This window comes from Thunnus albacares, chromosome 8, assembly GCF_914725855.1.
Source record: "Thunnus albacares chromosome 8, fThuAlb1.1, whole genome shotgun sequence".
Taxonomy (NCBI): domain Eukaryota; kingdom Metazoa; phylum Chordata; class Actinopteri; order Scombriformes; family Scombridae; genus Thunnus; species Thunnus albacares.
Genome location: NC_058113.1, coordinates 21,884,271 through 21,908,755, shown reverse-complemented (window position 1 = coordinate 21,908,755; position 24,485 = coordinate 21,884,271). Strand labels below are relative to the sequence as shown.

The 24,485-nt window shown below is 43.5% G+C and overlaps 1 protein-coding gene across 6 annotated transcripts in view; it reads right to left on the bottom strand.

The window, feature by feature from the left end:
- Positions 1 to 628: 628 nt before the first annotated feature.
- pou2f2a (POU class 2 homeobox 2a) overlaps positions 629 to 24,485 on the bottom strand; it is a 60,416-nt gene continuing 36,559 nt past the window's right edge. For 2 of the 6 annotated variants that reach the window (XM_044360091.1, XM_044360089.1), the window contains exons 2-16: positions 9,954 to 10,019; positions 9,768 to 9,802; positions 9,253 to 9,309; positions 8,406 to 8,525; positions 7,751 to 8,086; positions 7,296 to 7,401; positions 7,085 to 7,176; positions 6,787 to 6,936; positions 6,558 to 6,699; positions 6,270 to 6,418; positions 5,965 to 6,162; positions 5,588 to 5,790; positions 4,657 to 4,725; positions 4,192 to 4,265; positions 629 to 2,346 (exon numbers count right to left, since the gene is read on the bottom strand). In XM_044360091.1, coding sequence (XP_044216026.1) covers positions 2,018 to 2,346; positions 4,192 to 4,265; positions 4,657 to 4,725; positions 5,588 to 5,790; positions 5,965 to 6,162; positions 6,270 to 6,418; positions 6,558 to 6,699; positions 6,787 to 6,936; positions 7,085 to 7,176; positions 7,296 to 7,401; positions 7,751 to 8,086; positions 8,406 to 8,525; positions 9,253 to 9,309; positions 9,768 to 9,802; positions 9,954 to 10,019 — 2,126 coding nt within the window. In that variant the 3' untranslated portion in view covers positions 629 to 2,017. Of the gene's footprint in view, positions 2,347 to 4,191; positions 4,266 to 4,656; positions 4,726 to 5,587; positions 5,791 to 5,964; positions 6,163 to 6,269; positions 6,419 to 6,557; positions 6,700 to 6,786; positions 6,937 to 7,084; positions 7,177 to 7,295; positions 7,402 to 7,750; positions 8,087 to 8,405; positions 8,526 to 9,252; positions 9,310 to 9,767; positions 9,803 to 9,953; positions 10,020 to 15,027; positions 15,147 to 24,485 lie in introns of those variants that run through there. The other 4 variants (XM_044360090.1, XM_044360094.1, XM_044360092.1 and 1 more) reach the window with 4 other exon arrangements.

The window sequence follows — 24,485 nt, the reverse complement described above, 5'->3', positions numbered from 1 at the left end:
AAGGATCAGTTCCCTAAATAAAGCTTCCCCCAAGAGTTTTTGGACGGGTCAGGTGGAGGGGATTACACCAGGGGCGTCCAGCGGTAACGTCGGGTCCTGTTCTCAGCACCCTCCCCCCAACACCCCCCCCTTGTGTCTTTATTGTGTTCAAATGTCTTGGATGAGGCTCTTTAAGAAGAGCCCAGCCTTGAGAATGCTTTGGTTTCCATTTGAGAATTAATGGCAGTCTGAGGTGGAAAATGACAGTGAAATATGATTGATGGAGTGATGATGAAAACAGACAAATATCAGTAAACATGTCTAGACAGACAGGTGTCGGGGCATCTATGCTGATTGACGAGGCAGGAATGAGAGCCGGCTGTGACTAAACTTGTCTTTATTGACTCATTTAGCCTTCAGTCTCAATGGTTATTACTTTAAATCTCCAATCACAGCCCTATTTCATACTTTCAAAATGGTCGCCACTCTTAACAAACGGCATTTCAGTGTGTGAAGTTTCCAGGGCATGTTCATTTAGCCATGGAGTCATTCATAATAGGTTATTTTTAAGAGTGGGGAAAGAGTGGTGCGAGTAAGAGCACAAAATGTCACATGTTTACATCTTAACAAATTCATTCACACCTTGAAATCAACTCGCAGTGTGCCAGCTCTATTTTGGAACCGTGGCACTTGGTGAAGACTGAGACGAGCATCTTTTCGCTCAGTCGGACCTCCGTCATCTCTGTTCCTGCAGAATAGTCACATTCAAAACAAAATACACGCTGACCACACAAATGTGTATGATGAAGACAATGATGATGACACTGATGATGATTTAAACCCCCAAAGCTAATACTAGAAAAGCTGCAACAATAAATAGGAGCTGGATTGTATTATAACACTAATAAATAATAAAAACAAACCCCAACAGTCCTTCTCAAAGTGTAAAAAATAGATACCGAATAACAAACTACTGTTAAGGACATTAATTAAAGGAAGGAATAAAATCAAATAGGAGAGTTGAAAGCTATCCTATGCTCTTAAAACCAGAGGTAGGTAAAGAGACTAAAACGCATGAAGTCGTTGAGATACAGTAGTTACTGGCAGGCAACAGAAACAATCTTCTACAAAATTATCCAAAATATCATGACATGACATGAAATAGCATGAAAACCTATGACAGACACATGAGCTGAGACAAACAGGATGAGTCAATGGCAAGATGGATTGGCTCTTGATGTGTGTGTGTGTGTGCGTGTGTGTGTGTGTGTGTGTGTGAGTAGCAGTAGCAGTAGAGTCCTGGTCCTGGATAGCTTCAGTATTTACACGTCCTTTGAATAAAGCTTTTCTCTCCGTATTTTTGGTTTTTGGTATTTGGGATTTTGGTATGGTTGTCGTTTTTTTTTTTTTTTTTTTTTTTTTGTCATTGTGTATTCCTCCTCCGCCTCCTCCTCAGGTAAATTTTTGGTTTAAACTTATCCTCCCTACTCCTCTTCCTTCAGACCCGCAGCTTTTCGAAATTATAAAAGAAAAGGAAAACGTAAGCGCAGTCCTCCTCTCAATTTTTTTTTTTTGTCCTTGCCGCCATTCCTTTGTCACATAGTCAAGTTATCGTTTGTCATTTTTGGTTTATGCACTTTGACATGCATCTCTGCCGTCTCTTCCGCCTCTTTGTTAAAGAGTCATTGGTTTGTTTTCCTTTAGAGAGAAAGAGTGGAGAGGTGCCATGTCGATATCACACGTTATTGACAAAAAGGTCCCACGTTGCCTCCTCTCCATCTGTTTGGATAGATAAAGATTTTTGGTTTCAATCTTCCCCTTTCCCCCCCTTCTCCCCTCTTTCACTTCTTTCCCTCCCTCTCTCCTCTTTCATTCTGTGTATTTTTGGCATTGAAAGACTGGGAGAGAAAGAGGGAGAGAGCCATTGCGAAAAAATAACGGAAGAAGAGCGCAAGAGAGAGAAAGAGATAGCTTTGGTGTGAAAGGCGAGGTTCTTGTTTCCTCCTTCCTCCTCCTCTCTGATTGGCCCTTGGCGTGGTCACTCGATCTTGGCCCCGCCCAGAGAGGGTGGGCTGTGTGCCATTTCGCTGGAGGAGCAGGAAGAGGCGGGGCTGGAGCAAGGGGAGGGGGTACAGGGGGTGGGGCTGATGCTGCTGGCAGAGGGGAAGGGGGAGGCCTGGGAGGCTTTGGCTATGGCAGCGCTGACCAGTCCAGCGCCGGGTTTCTGGCCCATGTGGAGGAAGGCGGGGTGGTTGAGGAAGAGGGAGGAGGCGAGGCCCCCTCCCTGGCCCCCAGAGGCCCCCAGCATCACCTTACTGCCCCCCTCAAGACTGGAAAGAGGCAGCTGGCCACCACTGGCTGCTAGGGCTGAGGGAGAGAAGGAAAGGTTAAAGGTTAACGGAATATTTCACTATAAGACACTTTAACAGTATTTGTCACCAAGAAATGATATTTAGCGCTGTTGAGGATTTATAGTTTGTGATAAAGTGTTCATTCAAGGTTTCGGTCTACCAAATTTCCTTCAACCAACCTCATCCACAACTACTCAAGTTAATGATTTTCTACAGTGCACAGACCACAGAAAGTGCCCGAACTTGTTGCATTCAGTAGAAGTAGGAGGAGAATAACCGTCACTGCCTCTTTTAAATGGAAAGCAGAGGGAGCGGTTATGAGGAACTCAGGAAGCTGTTGTACACTTCTACCTGTTCTTTGGAACCGTTTGAGCTTCTAAGCTGAGAAACACTTGACAAAGAAAACAATCTGATATCAATCACATTTCAATGCTGTGTTCCAATGGAAACTTGTTGAATTTTTTGTATTTTGTCTTATATCTGTAGCAAACTAATCTTGTGGCACAGCACTGCAACAGGTAAATTGAGTGGTCTGTTGTTATGGAAACAAGGTGCACAATTGTCAGTTTTTCCCCTTGAAAACAGTGCTTCATGCGGCGCTTCTTTCACACATAAAATGCTACGAATGAGCACAGCCTGATAATGTTTGTGATTGCATAGCAACAGCAAAACAGATTCTTATTTTTTTTCATTTGAGAGGAAGCATTAGGCACCCCTACTGCTCAAAGTGCAAAATGTGCAGTGGGTCACTGCATTATGGTCTGTTGAGCCTACGTTTGGTGGAGAAACTGTTATCTCTGCCTCATTTATGATCGATTTCTTGGTGTATGAGAGTTGAGCATCAAAATGGTGTGAAATGGTGAGTCCTAAGTAAAGCTCTTGTTCTTTGACTCTGACACCAAAGCCTGACATTTAAGGTTGACAGTTTCAAAGTTTCATGTTGTCACATTCGTTATAGCTGCATTTATTTACATAAAAATAAAAAAAATCTCCTATAAATTACAAGAAGTCGCTCCTAAATAGCGGGTTTGACAACAGCGCTAAAATCATTTACGGTGAGTTTTTCCTTTAATAAACAATATATTTAATGATAAAATACAGGCATGAAAAACTAAAGATGAGTTAGACAGCACAGACGCACACACACAGCCCACACATTAATGCAACCAATGTCACTCACACACAGACACTTGATGGGATGGATTCATAGATATTGATGACAACATATGAGAAATAAAGTCATTCTTGGTCTCTCCACCTCTCTGTCTCTCTGTCTATTCAAGCGTGTCTCCACTCAGAAGTCTGCCCGAACGATTTTGATGCACCCACCATGGTAACTGTATTACTCATCATGATACTTCTCTTTTTAATATGGCTCTCTCCCCCCATCACACCCTCACACTACAAAGTATGATTAAAAATCAGCTCTGCTGACGGGGGTCAGTGCTGTTTGGCGGTCAATTCTGCAGGACTGTACACTTTTTTTCTTATTTTGCTATTCTTGTATACTTTGCTCAAGTGTAGGAAGGTGTGTGGTATTGTGTACATAGTGTATCTGTGTATGTTTGAGCATTTATGTGTGTAGGAGTGTATGACAGACAAATGTTTGTGTAACTGTATGAGCGGAGGAAAATGTACTCCTGTGCACTTAACATAAAACTCTTTTCTGTGTTTTTACAGATTCTGTGACCTGAAGATTTCCTCTGAAATGAAATAATAAAGTACCTCCACCTCAGCCTTGACCTCTAAATTATATTCTGTTGATGAGTAGTGCTGATGCTAAGCTTGATGTCTCTTTTTTTCCTCCTCTTTGCTGGAGTAAACCCATTTGCCTTTCAGCCTCTCTTTCTCTCACACACACCTTGGATAGTGGCCAGGGGATTGTTACCGAGGAGGGCTTGGTTCATCCCTGTGTTTACCCCCATCACAGTGTTCCTGTTGTGTCATACACGCGCACACACACACACACACACACACACACAGCACCATACATGTGCAAGCATATATACGCACACAGACAGGCAGAGGAGAAAAGGTGGGAAAGAAGCAGGTTTAGCAGCAAGGACAAGCGGAGGACAAATCCAGTCCTGTACATATAAAGAGCAGTAAGTTGCTGTACAGTTAGTTGGCTGTACAGATGTAAACAAGAGGTTAGAAATGCAGAAAGAAATAGAGCATTTTAATATGTATAAAACACCAAAACTATCACTGAATATGCATTAATGATGGTAGATAGAAATAATTCAATACACAAACAGCATTTTGCACTTTCTGCATGAGTTGTGAGTAAAACGTGACATGTAACGTGCGTCTTTGTCGTATTCACCTCAAGTTTGCAGCAAAATCGGTGATGTAGTTAGACACGTCACCGTTCTTTTTACCCATACGCCATAAGCTGTGAACACAAGAATCACACACAAACACCCACAAAGACACACAGGGTTAGAATCACTGCTGCACAGTGGAAGCAGTGGTGCCCAATGGCATGTTGGGATATCAGTGTGTCTGTATCAACCATTTAACTACAAACTGCAGGTGAACCGAACGTGGTGCAGTGCTGTATTCATGTTTATGGAAATGTGTGGTTGTGTGCAGTTGCAATATTTTGCCTTTATTTATTCAGTTGACAGGGAAACTGTTATTTTTTCAAATATTATGATTGAGTTGATATATTCATATTTACTTCAAAAGAGAACTAAACAAAGCCCTAATACTTAAAGGATCAGTTCACCCAAATACAAAAAAAACAACAATTATTTTTTCACTTATATCTAGTGGTACCTGGCTATGCATATAGTTTTGGTTTAATTTGTTCAGATTTTGAAATACGTCTCTGATATTTCTGCTGCCAACCCAATACAACGGAGGTGAATGTAATTTCTTCCGTGGTGATCAGTGTTGAAAAATATATTTCAGCAGCAACATCTCTGAAGAGCTTAAGAGGCTTTGACGGAAAGTAGGTTCAATGGAAACATTTCTGGAGAGAGATGTTGCTTTTTAATTTCTTTAAATGTAACTTTTCACTGTGAGCACCATAAACAAAACTGTCTCCACTGGATCGGGATGGTTGCAGAAATCTCAGAGCCACATAGTTCAAAAACTGGACCAATTAAAAATAATTTGCATGGCTATACACCACTAAAGGTTAATTAAAAATATGTGTTTTTGTAATTAGGGTGAACTAACCCTTTAAAGCCCTAAATTCGTCCAAACCATGACTGCAGTGAATTCCAGGTGGTGTATTGTGGAAGTCTTACCCTGTGTTAAGGTTGAGTGTGCTGTGGCTGGGAGTGGCTGGGCTGGCCGTGCTGCGGGGAGGAGGAGGAGGAGTCACTGGGGAGGGTGCAGAGCTGAGGGAGGGGTGGGTGGAGGTGAGGCTGGAGGTCAGGGGGCAGACGGAGGACATGGTGGTCACTGTTGTGCTGAGACTGGTCACGGCCTGCGACAGCTGGCTGGACATCTGTCAGAGAGAAACAGAAAGAGATGAAGGTTTCTGTAACTAATTTCTGTAACTAACCACAAACAGCTGCAGCACAATAACAGGGATGTTTATTACAAAATACACACAGGGGAGATGCTGTAAGCATTGTGAGGCATTCATGTCCATTAAACTATGTTGATTACACACATGTACCATGTGAGGACTGTAGCAGGGGGGTTTGTGCGTTGGTGGGGCAGTCGGGGGCTGGCTGGGTAAGGGAGGGGTGGCACTGCTGGGATTGATGCGTTTCTCTTTCTGCCGGCGGTTGCAGAACCAGACCCGGATCACCTCTTTCTCCATGTTAAGCTGCTCGGCGATCAGCAGGATCTCTTCTGAGGTAGGCTTCTGGTTCTGCATGGAGGGAGGAAGTCGGTCATTAATTTTCAAGTGAATAATTGTAATTCTCCTGAAAGGTTACCATTTACAATTTAATCAGCCTTTTCAGATTTCTGACTTACCGTCAAGAAAGCGCGCTCCAGGGCCACGCGTACATTCGTCTCGATGCTGGTTCTCTTCTTTCTGCGGCGACCAGGAATCCCGTCAAAGCCCAGAGAGGGAGAGGACAGCGAGCTGGGGCTGGGCAGGGTACTGTCTATGGACATGGTCTCTGAAGGAGAAATTCACATGCACACACACACACACAGTCAGTCCCAATCTGACTACTTTTCATAACACCAACTCTATGTAGTCATAAAACTTGTGTGGGCAGATGTGGTAAAAGTACTGTTATTTTGACGAAAGCTCACCTGCGTCATTGAGCCACTTCTCCAGCAGTGGCTTCAGCTTGCACATGTTCTTAAAGCTCAGGTTGAGGGCCTCAAAGCGGGAGATGGTGGTTTGACTGAAGTCATTGCCATACAGCTTCCCCATGGCCAAGCCAACATCTCCCTGGGTAGATATAAACAGGAAGAAAACACCGTCAGACAAGTCGCAACACAGCGATGACTAAGAAATGTACAAATGTAACCTTCCCACCTGTGTGAAACCCAGTTTGATGCGTCTCTGTTTGAAAGTGCGGGCAAACTGCTCCAGCTCTTCAAGGTCACTGGGTTCTTCGGGGTGAGAGGTCACAGAGGGCACCGTAGTCACGCCTCCAGCCACGCTCACCTCCACACTCTTATCTCGCTGTAGCAGGTGCAACAGTGGAGGATTGAAGGTGAGAGAGAAAGAGAGAAAGAAAGACAGTGAGAGATGGAAATGTCTGTTGATCACTGGTTTCTACAGAGAGTGAGCGGTCCTTTTGACTAACATAAGCATGACATTTTCCTCATACCGGTGCTTGGAGCCCCATTCTAGTTGGAGCAGACAGCAGGCTCCCTTGGTTTTGCTGAGGTAGCGGAATAAGATTTGGTGTCGATAGGAGTCCTGGTAGAAAAGGAAAGAACAGTATTTGCTATAATTACAACAATAAAGCAGATTTTATATTAACACTCTGAAATTTCGGTCAAAAAATGAAAAACTATTCCTGTAACAGGCCTGCCCACCTTGCTGGCCCTGCTGTGCCTGTGGGAGGAGGAACTGGGCAGGAGATGGGATCGAGTGGCCGGGCACCAACACCAACTGCTGAAGCTGCAGCAGCTGCTGGATGTCCTGTTCAATCAGGAGAGAACAGAGAGATCAGAGAGAATAAAAGATAAAAAAAACCCCAAATTTTTTAAGAACAGACTGAGGGCTGAGACACACACAAACAAAATCTTATGGTATTTTATCTATCTGCATCTGAGAAGAGGAACAGCTGTGGACTTACAGAAAACATAGTAGGAGGAAAAACTTTGTTAATTGTATAATGTCAGTGAAAAGAAAGGGAAAATGCGTGCAAGGTGGAAACTGTGAATCATGAAATATACAATTGGCATGCAAGAAGAATTGTTCCACGGCTTGACACTGGTTCCTCAATCAAGCTGCTCATCAGGAAGTGGCTTTGATCGGCAGTCAGTACCTGGGCGGTGAGCTGGATTGGCTGGGAGAGGGTGAGCTGGGGTGGAGGAGGTGGGACAGGGACACTTTGGGCGGTCTGTTCCTGTGTGCTCTGTCCCTGTCCCTGGGACTGCGTCTGGGCCTGCTGGCCTGTTTGTCCCGCCTGCTGCTGCTGCTGCTGCTGGGCTTGCTGATTTGCTGCTGCGGCAGCTGCCTGAGCTTGCTGATTGGCTTGGGCGGCTGCGTGGGCAGCGTGAGCGGCGTGGGCTGCACTTGACTGCTGCACAGCTGCAGCCAGGAGCTGCGCCTGAGCCTGCTGCAGCAACAACTGCTGCTGTGCTGGCAACAGAGCGGTCAACTGGCGAAGAGAAGAAGAGGAGAGGAGAGGAGAGGAGAGGAGAGGAGAGGAGAGGAGAGGAGAGGAGAGGAGAGGAGAGGAGAGGAGAGGAGAAAAGAGGAGAGGAGAGGAGAAGAGAGGAGAGGAGAGGAGAGGAGAAAAGAGGAGAGGAGAGGAGAGGAGAAGAGAGGAGAGGAGAGGAGAGGAGGAAATTGAGAGGGAAATTGACAGAGAGAGACAAAGAAGGAAACAAAGTGTTCAAAAAGCAGCAAACAGAGAAGCAAGCAAGGTAAAAGCAAAGCAAAGTGTGTGTCTGTGCGCATAGTGGCGTGTGTCTTACCCCTGCTAGTTGGGAGCCGGTCAGCATGAGCTGTGTATGTTGCAGGGCTGTCTGTGAGGGGGTCGGGCCGTGAGAGTGAGGAAGGGCCGGGGACATATCACCACACTCCTCCATCTTGTTCTGGGAGAAACACAAAGAACAGAGGGGAAAAGGTAGAAGAACATTAATGATAATTTAAAAAAACATATGGGTATTCACAGCATAACTTGTAACATTATGTTAACAGAAAAAGAGATAAAGACAGAAAGCTTAGAACTGGTCAAAAAGGCCAATTAGAAACAACTACGTAAGCTTACCTGGCTGTATAAGATCATACTATACAATTCTGATTATTTGAATTTTATGTTTAAATTTAGTCACACGTAAGCCGATCAGAAATGTGTCTATAGTCTTTCTCACGGAATGAGATCACTACGCTCTCTTTTCCTTGCACAAAGGGACGATCCTTTCTCCCAGAATCAGGCGTGTTTGGACTGGCATGAGGGGACTCTTCCAGCTCACCGATTTGCATATCTCCCATGACATGCAAATTAGGAAGATTTCACCTTTTGGTGAGTTTGTAGCATTATAGAATTATTTCAATTCTAAATGTGTTTTGTGAGGGGAAAAGTGCCACCACACTCGCTACTCTTGTTGAATTTGTTTACATTCAAGATTGGGCGGAGAGTCGACACATTATGAACCTCAACTCTGAACACAACAAAAGATCAATTCAATGCATAGAAATGAACACAAAGCTAATACTGTCAATAAACGTATTGTGTGTCGTTAAAACACAAAAGATGCACAAACATGGGCGCAGACATACGCACAGACACGCACAGGCAACATGATAAATCACACTCACCTTGCTGCTGCTCAGGGTTGGTGAAAGGGGAAAGGGATTGACTTTCATTGACTGAGCCTTGTGGAGGAGAAACAGACAAAATTAATTTAAATAACACATTCCATTTTCTCTTACTAATGTTGATTAATCAACTAATTAGCTGATCATTAATCTTTAAAATTGATGAATTGTTAAATTCATTTATGAAAAAAAAATGCCAAGCATTCGCCGGTTCCAGCTTCTCAAATGCGAGGACTTGCTGCTTTTCTCTAGTTTGTGTAATTGTAAATTGAAGATCCGTCATACAAAACAAAAAAGTCACTATGGTTTCTGGAAAACGGTGTTTTCCCTCTTTTGTGACATGTTATTGACTACAAGATTAATCAGAAAATAATTAATAGATTAATTGATAATGAAAAAAACAATAGTTAGTTGCAGCCCTGCAAATATCTGACAAGCACTTTTATCTTTTTCAGTACATCATGTAGATAAAAGAGGTGGGGAATAAACATAATAATCACATGAGTGAGATGTACCTGGTGATTTGATTCAGGTCCATTACGCTCTGAATCTGTGTGGGAGGGAAAGGAAAAAATGAGAAATTGGTCATGTGTTAGAGCATGAGCGCACAAGCAGACGACTGCGATACTGTTATTGCATACGTACAACTTTATACTTTGTACTTTGTTTGTTTATTTGCCGGCAACAGCAGTGTATCTTACCTGTGCTGTCCAATGGTGAGTCAGCCCCTAATTTCTCAACCTCTACTGGCTTTGACATCCTGATATCTGTAACAGGAAGACACACAGAGACATCTCACCGTCAACCAGGCTGACTCTTAAATCTGTGTCAGACTGAAAAATGCAGAACAAAGCAGAATAATTTAGATTTACGGAGCAGCTGATCAGAATCTCTATGACGAAAGGGGAAAGAGAATAGCCAGGGTGTTGATCTTAGATAGGGTAGCATCGATCGTTTCCAGGTCACAGAGCAGGCCTACACACTGTACAACAAACAATGTGGCTGAATCATTCACAAGTTGAATGCAGCCCACATTCATTCAATCTTTCCAATTAGTGGTTTAACATGGAGTAGGTTGACCCAAGGTGTTTGCTTGTTCTAAATTTAACTCAAGATGTTTACGTGGGAGCAACTTGAACTAAAAATGTCTCACGCCGTGTGTCACTCATTACAAGACCACATCACTTCCTGGTTGATACTGTATTGGGACAGTCCCTATGGCAACAGCATCTAATAGAAAAGTGCCAGCAGTTCAAGTCTCTCTTATTTATCACAAAAGGAATAAGGTATTTTGTCAGAGAGTGAAGAGGAGATGTGAATGATTATTTTTTTGGTGAGTTGTGTGTGTGGTTGTGTACATGTTTATATACTTTTTTGAGTGTACAATATTTTTGTCTTTGTTAATCACCCAATAGTATTATTTAAGCCTTTTTTTTAAACCACAAACTGTAAAACTTTTTGTTGTGTCCATTTGAAACTTTTTTTTGTCTCTTGTTCTCTCTCTCCCTGAGACACACACACACACACACACACACACACACACACACACACACACACACACACACACACACACACACACAGAGCTACTTCCCTTTTGTGAAAACATGCAAATCTGCCCAACGACCAACTAATTATATCTGCCACCTGCATAATAAACTCTCAGTCTCCCTCCTTTTTCTCTCTCCCCTTTCACCCGCTCCTCTCCCCCTTTATGTCTCCTCTTTTCATCCTGTTGTTTCTCATGTTGCAGTTGAGAGAGCACTGATTGTAAGACGAATGGTAATTTTGCCATCAGGTTACTGCTGTGTTTTTATCAACATTAATACAGAAAATACCCTTATTTGACTGTCTGTCTACAGTTGAGCAGCGCTGATAACTATGTGGTCAAGTGTGGTTTTCACCATTGGGGGGCAGCAGTGACACATAGAGAAGATGAGAAACTTACTCTACTGACCACCTTTGACCTAATGCCAATTTTAAATACTCAAACTATCAGTTCTCTGCAATCATTGTGAAGAGAAGAACTTAGACATTACTAGCCCCTCCCTGATCAGAAACACATTTGTGTCAGTCAAACAGATGTGAGATCAGTGGACTTTGGCACATGCTGTGTCTTTAGGGGAAGGGGGAAGTGGCGATCAGCTTGAAAAGATCCACTATGCCGCCACACCGGTTATAACACAGGGTCAAGATCACACATACACATACACACACAGTGACCGCAGGATTTCCCTCAAATAAATGGACTTCTGCAAAAGGCTAATTTGGTCACCAACCATGTGGATGCAAATCCGGTTAATCTATTATAGGGTCAATTTGTGGTTATTCCAAAATTATTATACAGCATGAGTAAAAATAGAACCAATAACTGTCCAATGTTGCTCAATTTCTGGCAAAAAAACACTGAATTAGCAACCAAATGTAAAGTCTTTCACTCAGCACATACACATTTAAACTTCATTGACAGGTAACATACAGTAATGCACTACAGTATGTCACTTCTATTGGACATTGGACTATTTTGTGCTCATATCATCAGAGTGTGCAGTGTACAAAACTAAAGCCAAATCCATCAAATAAACAAGATTGTCCAGGTCATAAAACTACTTTAATGGTGAAGCTCCTCCTGTATAGGGGAGTGCTGCCTCTTGCAGTAGCAGCACTCACCCACAGGACACCCGGCGAAGGTGTGTATTGATTCATAGTTCAAAATGGCCTACAGACAGTAGCATGGTGGATAATGTGGTCAGTAATACAGTACTGGGACAGTATATCAAGATGCTGTGTCTTTTTCTCACTTCCCCTCCCGACTTCCCCTTGTACCGGGTTGAACACAGAGTGCTAAACCCAACACTTACTGTCAGCGATGCTATTAATATTAGCCTGCTCTCTCTCTCTCTCTCTCTCTCTCTCTCTCTCTGTCTCTCTCTTACACTCTCTCTTTTAAAACACACTGCCACACACACAGACAGACAACTAATTTCACCTGACACAGAGCAGAATTACATTACAGAATTAGTAAATATTTGTACAGTTTTAATGAAGTTGAGGCTACATCTCTTAATAGTGACTCTTTGCTTGTCTTTGTACATGGTTACCCCATATGAACTGTATCTGCAGAAGCGGTGAGAGACATTTTTTCCAGTTTAATTACTATGTCAAGTTCGTCCATCATTAAGCTGTTACAGCGTATGCTAATCGTAAGACCAAAGCCAGGGGTTTATCTTTTTGACCCAGCGAGACCTGTATACCAGTGAGACTATACCACACTCAGTTTATCTTAAACAGACCAAATTTTATGCTGTATAATCCTGTGTCATGAATAAATGATGCAATACAGAAGAACAAGGAACAACAGCGTCTGTGCTCAGTCTGGACTGTTTCTGTTATTCTCCTCTGGGTATTTTGGCTGAGATGAAACTCTGCTGCAACTACCCTGAACCCCCCACTGCTACCCCTCACCCCACTTCCTGATTCAGGACACAACCCGACCGCCAAGGGGGGTGTCTGGGAACTGGAGTCATCACACCAACTTAATACGGATTTCAAAAACCAAGCAGCGCTGAAGGGTGCCAAATTTGATTGCAAAGAGAAAATTTCCATTTGAAACGGAGCATCAATGGGTGCGCATCTGTACTGGAATGAAGTAACGAGTTGAAGTTCAATTTTGAGAATAAAATTAAAAAAGTAAAATTAAAGTGCAAATGTAAGGATAAAGAAATATATGAAATCAGAATTTAAGAATAACGCAAAGATGTAAAGAGGAAAATCTTACAATAAACTAAAAAGCTGATGGAAAATCTGAGCTGTCACAGCAGCAGGCTGACCATCAACGCTGTGACATTTCATTATATTCTGTGCCACTGACATTGTTGCTTTGTTGTCAGTGTTAAGATATTTGCCACTATTGTCTATTATACAAAAAAAAAAACAATGACTCAATATGCAAGATATAAGTTAATTAAAACACCTATGAGTATCAGTGTTATGCTATTTGGATATAAACAGAGATCACAGTCAGTTAATAAAGTAATTAAAAAAATATGCCTGAACCTTGCTGACAGTTTATACTGTATGCAGAAATACAGTCAAAAGTCTGGACACAGTTTCTCATTCAAATGAATGTGAACGTTTGTCCAAACTTTTGACTGATACTTAATTTTTCAGGGTAAAGAAACTTTTCTTTGCTTACTGAATTGATGCAGATAAATAAGATTATAAATGCAGGAGGCATGTAGACAATATCATGCATTACATTAAATACATTTGGGAAAATGCCACTGTGTAGCCAAATGAAAACGTAATAGTCCCCAGTTATTCTCTGTTCATGTGGAATGAATATCGAATTGTTCAATCAACTTAAATACGGCTCAGATAGCAACATGTGGAAATAATTGTACAAACTGTCTCGTCATTTTTAACTTCACAAAATTTCTTATCACGTTTCTAAGAATTTCTTTGCATTAACTGTTTGAACTGTCACACTTATATTCACAAGTGCAACAACTGACAACGTTTACAAGTCTCACGTATTGGATTTTATTTTTTATTTGATGCCAAACCGAGTTTTGTTGTGTTTAACATGCAATGACAATAAAGCATCTATCTGTCTATCTTTAGTTTATATGCACGCTCATCAAAAGTAGAGTGTTGTTGTTTTTTGATGCTCAGGATGAATCACTCTGATCATAGTAGCATACAAAAGGTCACAGCAGTAACCACGTCAGCTTAAGAAATTACTCCTGTGATTTTTAATCCATGAATTGCTTCTTTTATATTCTCTGAGACTCGTCATCAGTCAACTGAGACTGTGTCGGCTACACTTCTCACCACCTCGGCCTGACCTCCAAGATAAGGCCATAAAGTAAGCGTCAACTTTTGTTCTGCTTTGTTTTAATTTCATTTTTTAAATAGTCAGAACGACAGTTATTTTAGGCATTTCCTCTTTTTACTGTCTGTTTTAAACATGTATGTTAAGAGTGCTTTAAAAGTGTCTTTTAATTAATTGACAGAAACTTAAATCAAAAAGAGATGATCAGTAAAACACCCCCTCAACACACACACACATCTCCAACATGCACCGGCGCACACACGCACGTATGCACACACAAGCTGACACGCAGACACACACACACACACACACAGAAAGTTAACACTGGTTTCAAAGTTGAATGGAAAAAGAACACCCCATAAGTCAATTATTTATGACCTAAACACAAATGTAACAGTGCCGCAGTGCTTGGCAATAAAAATAAAAGGTGTTTTGTGATGACAGATGAAAAATAATCACAATATAGAAAAATACCAGCGAGTTGCAAACTATGATTCAAAAGACATTTAAAAAGAAACTTTGTTACTGTTTTTTTCATTAAGCTTTTCTAACATTCAATACTCAGCATAAACACAAACACAAACACACTCACACAGAGGCATGCTATGGGCTGGCGAGGTGTCTGACCTTTCCCTCTGCCTGGCGTCCGTCCATCCATCCATCCATCCATCCATCCATCCATCCATCCATCCATCCATCCATATCTTTCTCTTCGTACCACCTCTCGCTCTTTGATGTTCTCTAATTAGCTGAGCTTGTTAGACCCAGTGGCATTAATCAGCAGTGTAGCACAGTTCTCTTTCTCACACACATACACAAACACACACACACACACACACACACACACACACACACACACACAGTGCCCTCTCCCTCACGCAAAGCTTAATTGGCGTTGGTAAATGAAGGCCAGCAGAAAGAGGGCTGCACAGACAGTCACTCACCTGGCAACCACATACTGGAGAAGTCCTTTGCTGCAAATGCTGCTGTCTTGGTCATATCTGTGTCTGTGTGAGAGTGTGTTCGCGCTACGTAAAGAAAAACGCTCACTCTCCCTCTCTCTGTCTCTCTCTAACCAAAAGGAGGAGTGTATTAAATCATATGGTTGAGTGGATCATTCTCTCTCTCTCTCTCTCTCTCTCTGTCTCTCTCACACACGCATGATAGTCCACACCCCCAAGCCCCACCTCCTCCCCACATCCTGCAACATAACAGGAAGTAAGCCTCAAAAGCTCAAAAGAGTAGGAACTCTGCACAGAGGACAGAAAAAGTAGACAAAAAAACAAAAAAAGAAAGAGAGAAAGGGGGACACGCAAGAGGTTAGAGAGTGGGAGAGAGTGAGTGAGCGAGGAGATTGAAGAGATAGACAAGGTGAAAAAGAGGGGGATGACGGGTACCGATGGAAAGTGATGGCGCGGCTGGAAAGAGCCACTCACACACACGCTCACTCACACACGCAAGAGAAAAACAACAATGATACATATGTATGACATATGACCCAGTGTGACTTCAAAACCTCTTAAAAATTCAACTGCTCAGACTTTTTCCTCAACTCTAAGCTATTTTAATGGTGACTTGAAGCTTATTTTGTCAACCATGAGTCATGAACTCGTCGGTCATATCTGTGTTGATATCTGAGAATGGGGGTTGCTGCTATAGTAAGTATATCTGTGGGTGTGAGGTGGTCTGTCGAGGGAGGTCGACACCAACAAGAGAAGATGTGAGACATCCTCAGCCACAGCACCACTCTAACCCGAGAGGAAGGAAAAAGTGTGTCAGAGCACACTGTACCACTGACCAACCCACACTAAGGACTGCACGCAGTGACACACCACTGAAACCCACACCATGAATCTTTACATGTGACGAGTGGATGTGGCATCAATGGAACATTGCACGTATGAGCCACCATCAGTGCCGCCCACAAGGATTAACAGACTAAGACGCCACAGAAAAAGTGAAAGTCTGAGGTCGGGGAATGATCTTGAGGAAGAGGAACAGCATGTTTCAGCAAAAATGCTGCCTAGATTTTTTAAAATCTGAAAGTGTTGACGTGCTGCTCTGACAGTAGGCTGAACTGGCCACAAGGTGGCACTCTTGATTCTTTAATCATGGTGAACAAATGGGCTCCATCTAGAGAAGAGGAGAGGAGGCAGGCCGCTGATCACCCCCCTTCCCCCTCCTCTTCATCCTCCCATGGTCCGAGTTCACTAATTCAAAAGCTAACAGCAGCAGAGTCCCCAAGTTTAACCTTATAAATACTTTATGTGGTGATTTACAGCAGTCCAATGTACTGCTGGATAGACGCTCACTAAGAAGTGCATATGGCGCTTCAGAAGAGGGGCTCTATCTTACAGAGATATCTTTTTAACATCCATCCTACATATAAGACATCAAATACATACAGAACGCTAGTGTTCTGACATACAGTATGTAAATATATATTTACTATGAGGATGATATCAGCATAGAAACTCTGATGAGATGGGTACAGAGTTGTCCTACAAACTCAAAAATGCAAGATTTTTTGGTAAAGCCTGGATTTTGAGCTCACAGTGTTACTAGATTATTTGATAAGTGGATCTACAGAAAATTAATCAGAAACAAATTTGATAATTGATAATCATTTCAGTAATTTTTACAGGCAAAGATGTCGAACGCCTCAAGCCTCTCAAATGTGAGGATTTGCTGCTTTTATTTGTCACATATGACATTAAACTGAAGGTCTTTGGGTTTTGGCCTGATGATTGGATAAAACAAGGAATTTGAGGATGCCACCATGGATTCTGGGAAATTATGAGCATTTTTTGCAATTGACTATTAAAAAATTCATTGATCTAATTGAGAAATAACTGGCAGATAATGAATACTGAAAATAATCATTACAACTATAGCTGGATTTATTTCCCCAGTTCCTTTCTTTTCATGGTGTTAATAAAATAATCAATTAATATCCCTGTTCAACACCTGAAAGTGACGGCTGCACACCAAACACACTTGAGGCCTGAGACAAATCTTCCAATTTCATTCCAATTATTGGACAAATTATTAACATTATAATGTCTCGGCCTTTTGGCCTTCATCAAAGCATGAGCAGCAGATTTGTTTGTATTCCTGCACGTGATCAGCGGAGAGCGAAAGTGTGTGTATGAGTGAACCGATTGGCCGGACCTGTCCGAGGACAGTGACAGACTGCGGGTGGGGAGGGGGCGTTTCTCCGGGTTAGAGGTCGTCTGGGCAGCCTGGCTTTGGCCGTGACCTTTGTTCAAACCCCAATTTACCCTCATAACTAGCAAAGTGTGTGTCTTTGTGTGTGTATGTGTGTGTGTGTGTGTGTGGGCGTATGTGTGTGTGCATATTTGTTTCCAATGGGTGGCTGGTGAATCTAAGTGTGCTCTGTGTGTTTATGTGTGTATTGTACAGTTCATGGCCATGGGGGGCCTTCCTGCCCCAAGGAGGTCTGAGCCTTGGTTACCATGGAGACCAGACCTAGCAACACTCCAGTGTTGCCACTTAGAGTATATTGGGCCAAGGGCAAATGGTCTCAATTGAAGTTGACATATTAACACAAACTGCATGTGGGCTGTGATATTATTCATTTGGAAGAAAAAGAATAAATAAAAATACATAAATAAGTATCATTTAAATTATTTCAATTGGGGAAATAAGAGATACGTTTACACAGATTGTGTTTTGGTCACCACTGAAAGTTACGTATGTTCATAAGATAACACACACAAACACACAGAGATATACTCACACACACACACACACAAACACACACACAATCTGATAGTGGGACCCCAGGGAGGAGGATGGGGGAGGCTGAAGCCTCTAGAGTGCCATCAATCACTCCACTGTCAGAGTGAGAGGGAGAGGCAAGGAGGGAAAGAGGGTTGGGGTATGGGGGTTACTAGGAGAGAGAAAAAGAGGAATAGGGGAATAGTAAAAAAGAAAAAAGAAGAGGAATGAAGGAGAAGAGAAAGAGTGATGGGAATGAAGGTGAGAGATAGAGACAGGAATAAAAGGATTGGAAAAAGGACGTTAACTTGGGGTGAGGACGGTGGGAGGAGGATGGAGGGATGGAGAATGTGTGTATAATGGGTCATTGCAGGGACAATTCTGAGGTCTCCAAACCTGTTCAGTATCCCTCTATGGCTCGGCCCTCCTATATCTAGTGCAGCCTCAGGCCTGGAGCACACACTGCCTCTAATTCATATAATCCATCATATTCCTCTTCTTATAGAGGGGACAGAGCATGGCTCAGTGATGGACCCACCAAGTCCTATACACAGTCCAACTACAAGACTCTATTCTACAAGGTGAGAGATTTAAAATCCAGTCTAGTGTATAGGTGTGTGTGTGTGTGTGTTTGTGTGTGTGCAGGTGTAGCCCCATGAGGAGTTGCAGGATTATAAACAGTGGGTCTAGCAGTGTGGGGACTAGAGAGGTTGAGGTTTTGTATGAGAAGCAGCAGGGGCTAAAACACACTCACACTGTTGGCTACCATGGGACCAGCGCCATCTCACAAGCACACACACACGCCTACACCTTTACAACACCTATTCCTCTCCTGTCCAAATACCTCTCAGTCGCTCCTTTTCCTCTGGCCCCTCCGCCCCGTCATCCCTCTCTCACACCATTCCCCTCCTCTCTATATCATCTCGGCAGCCCATAGGGAGCCGGGCTTGTCTAGACAGACACCGTTCTCTCCCACGATCCTACCAAGGTTAAGACTCAAATCTTTTTCTTCGCTCCTCTCATCCCCTCTTCTTCTTCTTCTTCTTCTACTGGCAGAAGAGCAGAGCGGAGGGTTTACCAGGAGGGACTAGTGGCCTTCATCGCTGGCTTGAGGGGCACTGATGCCACTTCAGACCAAACTTTTCACTTACACTGACAAAGTAGGCTGTTGTGTTGGATTAGCCTTCATATTTTCCACATTAAAAACCAGACAAATGGGGGTACTTCAGTTATGGGGACTGCTGTCCTCCTCGTAGTCCACCCTTCCCATCTTTCACCTCAGCCTGTTCTTGGCCTGCTCTGCCTCTTTTCCTTCAAACCCTCTCATCATCACCTCACTCTTTTTTTTTTTCATGCGACCTTCCCCTTTTCTTTCTCTCATTCAAACTTTCTCCTCTCCTTCTCTGTCTCTCTTTCTCTCTCTCAGACCTGCTGGTCAGCAGCAGCTGTGACATCACTGGCCACTGTTCTCTGCTCGGATTGGACATTCGGCCACGTTGCCAGGCAACAGCAGTGAAAGGTCTCAGTGTGAGCGTGTGTGTGGCGTGTGCATGTATATGTGTGTTTATGTCTGTTTATAGCTACGTGAGTGAAAGGTGTGTGAGCGATTTTCCTTGCCTTGCCCTTTATCTGTGCATGAAGAATGATCAGAACAGATCTACTTCTATGCTTTATCTCAGATCAAAGCATGTAGATGATTGGGCTGCCTCGCCACTCTCCTCCACCACAGAAGAAGAGGGATGGGTGTGCATTGCGTTAATGAAAAAGAAAGATGGTACGAGCGTGCGCGCGTGTCAGTGTCTGCACTTGAGTTGAACCAAATAAATGTGTATGTTCGTGTTGAATACGGGTATATGTCTGTATGTTGTGCGTGTATGTGCGTCTAAATATGTGTGTATGTGTGTATGTGTGTATGTGTGTGTGTGTGTGTAAGCCCCCGGGAGCGGGTGGTTATTGTATCTGACACAGCAGCTCTTTCTCGCGCCTCATATTTCTGGGCCGATCGATTCCTCTGACTCCCGACAAGACAATAATCGCACCTCCCTCTCTCACTCCATCACTACCATTATTACTGACCTCCCCAGGGAACGAACAGGGTGGAGGGAGGGAGAGAGGGATGAGGAAAGAGGGAAGGATGGAAGGAGGGAGGGTGAGGAATGAGAGGGGGACATGGAGTTGACAAAATGAGCCTATGATGATGAAAAAGCAAAAAGGGACAATGTTGAAAGTGAGACAGGAGGAGTTGGCCTGGAAAAGGGACATCAGAGGCGAAGAAAGGGAAAGAGACAGATAGACAGAGAGAAGGAGACAGAGAAGGAGAGAGGGTGAGAGCGAGGGGGTTGAGATAAGGTGATGGAAGGATGAGGTCTAAGGGAGAAAAGAGAACAGGAAAAATAGGGATGTGACATCCGGGTGAGGTGATAGAGTGAAAGAAAGAAAGAGAGAAAGCCAAATCATAACAGGAAAGGGCAGGACAGAGGCCGGGGCATGGTAAAAAAAAAAAAAAAAAAAGGCAAGCAATATAGATCACGGCGAGAAAAAAAAAGGAGGACACAAGTGAAGGAGTGCAGTGAGACAGAGGGCCGAACGGAGGGACAATAACGGAGAGAATTAGTGGAGAAGAGATGAAGGATTTGCACTATCTTCTTCTAATAAAGGAGAGAATGAGAGACAGGGACCGGGGAGAGAGATAGAGAGGGAGGAAGGGAGGGGTGGGGTGGGGGTTAGACTGAGGTGAAAGAGGGAGAGACAAAAAAAATATATAGGAACACACTCCAGCTCACACACAAAAACAGAGATATGCACACACAGACACACACACACACGCACATAAAGCGATGGCTGTAGTGCTGTGGAGGTCAGTGCTCAGAAATATTATTAAATTGACAAGAGTACAATAGTTGATTGGCAGGCTGACTCCTGCACTGCCATTCAGTGGAGAAGAATAGAGGCAGGGACACACACACACACACACACACACACACAAAATGCATACACATCACAGAACAATCAACACAGCATGTAGAGATATAGAGAAACAAACACACACTCACACTCTCTTTTGTCTGTGCTGTGCGTGCATGTGTGTGTGTGTCCGTGGCTGCCTGCGTGAGCCTGTCACTGCTGCTTCTATGCTTTGAATCCAGATTACAATTACAGTAATTGGCTCTCAATTCGAGGGATTGCTGTTTGACCCCCTCACCTCTCTCTCTCTTTTTTCTCTCTCTCTTTTGCTCGCTCCCTCACCCACAATTTTGCCTCTTCCTCTACCTAACCCCCTCCTCCTCCTCCTCCTCCTCCTCCTTCTCCTCCTCCTCCTCCCCCTCATCAATATTCCTCCGCCTCCTACCTGTATAGCTACATCCATCTTTCTCGGGGTGCAATCCCTCTCCCCCCTGACCCTCCCTCCTTCTCTCTACCTTATCCCTATTCTCCCCCCTCCACGCACACACACACACATACACACACACACACACACACACTTTTTATCCCTAGCTCTACAACTATCTTTCCTTTCCTTCCTGTTTTCCATCCATTCTACTCCCTGGCTGTTCTACTTCTTTCCCCCTTTTGCCACTTTTTTGCCTCACCCCACCTTTCTTTCAGATAGTTGGGGGGGGGAAACTGGGAATCTATTGTATACTTTATTCATGCTGTATTTATTATGAAGAGATAGCTGTTCAGCGGTACAGCCAGGGGGATATATCTTGCATTTGGGGAAAGAGGTGAAAGAACGATAGATAAAAAGAAGGAGGTAAGAAAGGGGGTGATAGAGGTGGTGGTGATGGTGATGGTGTGTTGGGGAGATGGTGGTGAAGCAAGCGAGAAGGAGGAGGGGGGTTAGGAAATTGGTCTGGCTAGCGGAACAGCTTTTCACCTCTCTCTCTCTCTCTCTCTCTTTCTCTCTCTCCCTCTCTTTCTCTCTCCCTCTCTCTATTCTGCTTTGTATTCTGCAGAGATGACAGGGGGAAAGCTTTATTGCTCCGAGTTTGTATCGATCGGGGCCCCTCTGAGGGGGGAGGCTGGGGGACGCGCTGAGCAGGCCCTTTCTCAACGACCGCAGCTCCAACAACCTCCCCCCCCCCACACCAGCCTCCCCTCCCCTCCTACTAACCTCCCCCCCCATCCCACTCCTCCCTCCAAACCCTCCTCTTGCTCGCTGGCTCGCTCTGAAATTCAAATTCAAGGCTCTTATTCTCAAAGGTTAGGAGAGGGAGAGCACGGGAAAGCAAGAGAGAAAGAGAGACAGAGAGGTTGAATGAAAGAGAGATGGAGGCGTCTGGCTTCTTCTCTTGACTGACGCCCTGAATGGAGCTGGGATCTGATAAGCAGAGCCCACAAACACAAACAAGGGAAGAAATAGAGAAATAAAAGAGAGCAAAAAAATGACCAAGAGGAATATATCATCTTTCTTTCTTCCTCATCTTTCCATCTCCTTTTCTTTCTCACTAACTCCCCCCCTCCTCCCCCTTCTGTCCTCCTCCCTAATGTATCTCCATATTTTTCCGAGGTGAGAATGATTTTGTTGACAGGTGAAGAATGAGTCGGGTCCGAGCATGCATAAACCCCTCGGCTTCTGTCCTCGTTAGAGGGACACGAGGAGAGCTGGGATCCACTGAGAGACAGAAAGAGCCCATGTGGATCTCACTACATGTTGTGTTTAACTATTTCAATGAGGGACTAAAATAAAAAATTTTAAAAAATCTCTCCCAATGCAGAAATCTCCACAAAGCATGGATGAAAATCAGGGAGTTAAAAAACAAATCACCAAGCTTCAGGCTTCTTTTCTGTTTGACAAGCATTAAATGAAAAGGGGGCAAGACCCAACGTCAAAGCCAACTGACCAAACACTTGACTCATACATGGAAGTGTCCATGTGCACACATACACACACCCACACACCCACACACACACACACACAGCCTATTTATCCGTTAATGGCATGCACAGCGCTGCAGTGAGGCTGGGGAGAGGAACAGATTGTCCATCAGGGGGTTACAGGGTTCAAGTCCATGACCAGAGGGCTAGAGGAAGGTTAGGGGGTTGTAGGTTCAACTCCCAAGGGGAGAGGAGGATCCCTGCTGTCTCCCATCCGACCCCAATTCAACCCCCCCCCCACCCAAACCTCCTCCAGGACAATATACCCCCTTGCTTCATCCCCCTCCACTCATCTTTTCTCTCTTCCATCCCGCTGCTGGCCCTTTTAAGCCCTGCTTAGTCTGATCACACACGTGTAAACCTGAGCCTAGCCTCCAGACTCTCTCAAAGTCTCTGATGTACACATGCGTGCACACATGCTGGCTTGCTCATAAACAAACACAAAAAAACACACACATATTGGCATGCAATCATACACATAACACACTCAGTGATGCACAAACATATTCATAAAAATCCAATACACTCTTACAATTCAAATACAAATGATTTGCTCTTGCTATCTTCTGTTTTCCCATATTACAGCATAACATTTTATTTCGACCTACATCATGATTGAAACTGTTTCTACTCGTTTCAAACTCCATCTCACTTACTCCTCTTGTGGAAAAGACCAAACAGAAACACGGCATTGCCTCAGCTATCAGCTGCAGCAGATGTGAGTGGATATGAGATATTTGTGTAAACATTGGATACATATACTGTATATATATTGTCATTGATATTGCTTGTGTGGTTTACGTGCAGCTCCAGATTGAGTTCAGTGATAGAGTATACATCAGAGACTAGCGCTGGATGCTACACGTCTGATTCATAGAAGAATAGACATACACACATCCATGTGCACACACGCATGCATGCACCAGCACACACACACACACAAACTACAATAACCTGCAGGCCTATAACCTGCCTTGTTGGCTGGATGGGTGGATGCATTATTAAACACACAGGATTTCATATGTAGAGACAGAATATGAATGCTGCACTGGGTGCAACTGTGGACCTTTGCTTGTTCACTCTAGTCTCTCCACTCCAAATACTTTTACATTTTCTTTAACTTTATTACACTTAATATTTACTTGATATTATCATTCTATTTCACCATTTTGTAATTTCTACTCCTGATACTTCTGTTTACTTTGTATGATTCTTTTGCATGTGTAAGAAGGATCCCTCCTCTGTTGCTCTTTCTGAAATGTATCCCTCTTTAATCCTGACTTTTTCCTTAATAGAATCAAGAGTCTTGTGTGTTGAAACTATCATAAAGGCTTCTCTGACACATTTGTGATTTTGGGCTATAGCAATAAAATTAACTTGACTTGTTCTGCTCTGTTAAAGGCTCCTTGCAATATCTAAACAGCTGTACTTGTTCATACTACAAACTGTAGTGACCATCATTGGTGTTACATTTCCATCATCAGCAGTTAAAATCCGGATGGAAAAAAATGGATCAACCGGAATATGGATTGGAGCCTACTATTGGTCAAGTAAGTTTGTCTTGATGTCACAAATGACAGTGATGAGAGATCATATATTGATGGTGACAGGTCACAGGCCAGATGGCGAACTTATAACATCATCCGAGTCATCGTGGAAACCACAGCAACCAAGCAAAAACCACTGGATCCCGGCGATTAACCAAAAGGCCCGCACACGAGGAGCGGTCGAACAGCAACTAAACCACAACACAAGCGCTGTGTGTGTTTACATCTGTAGGGCG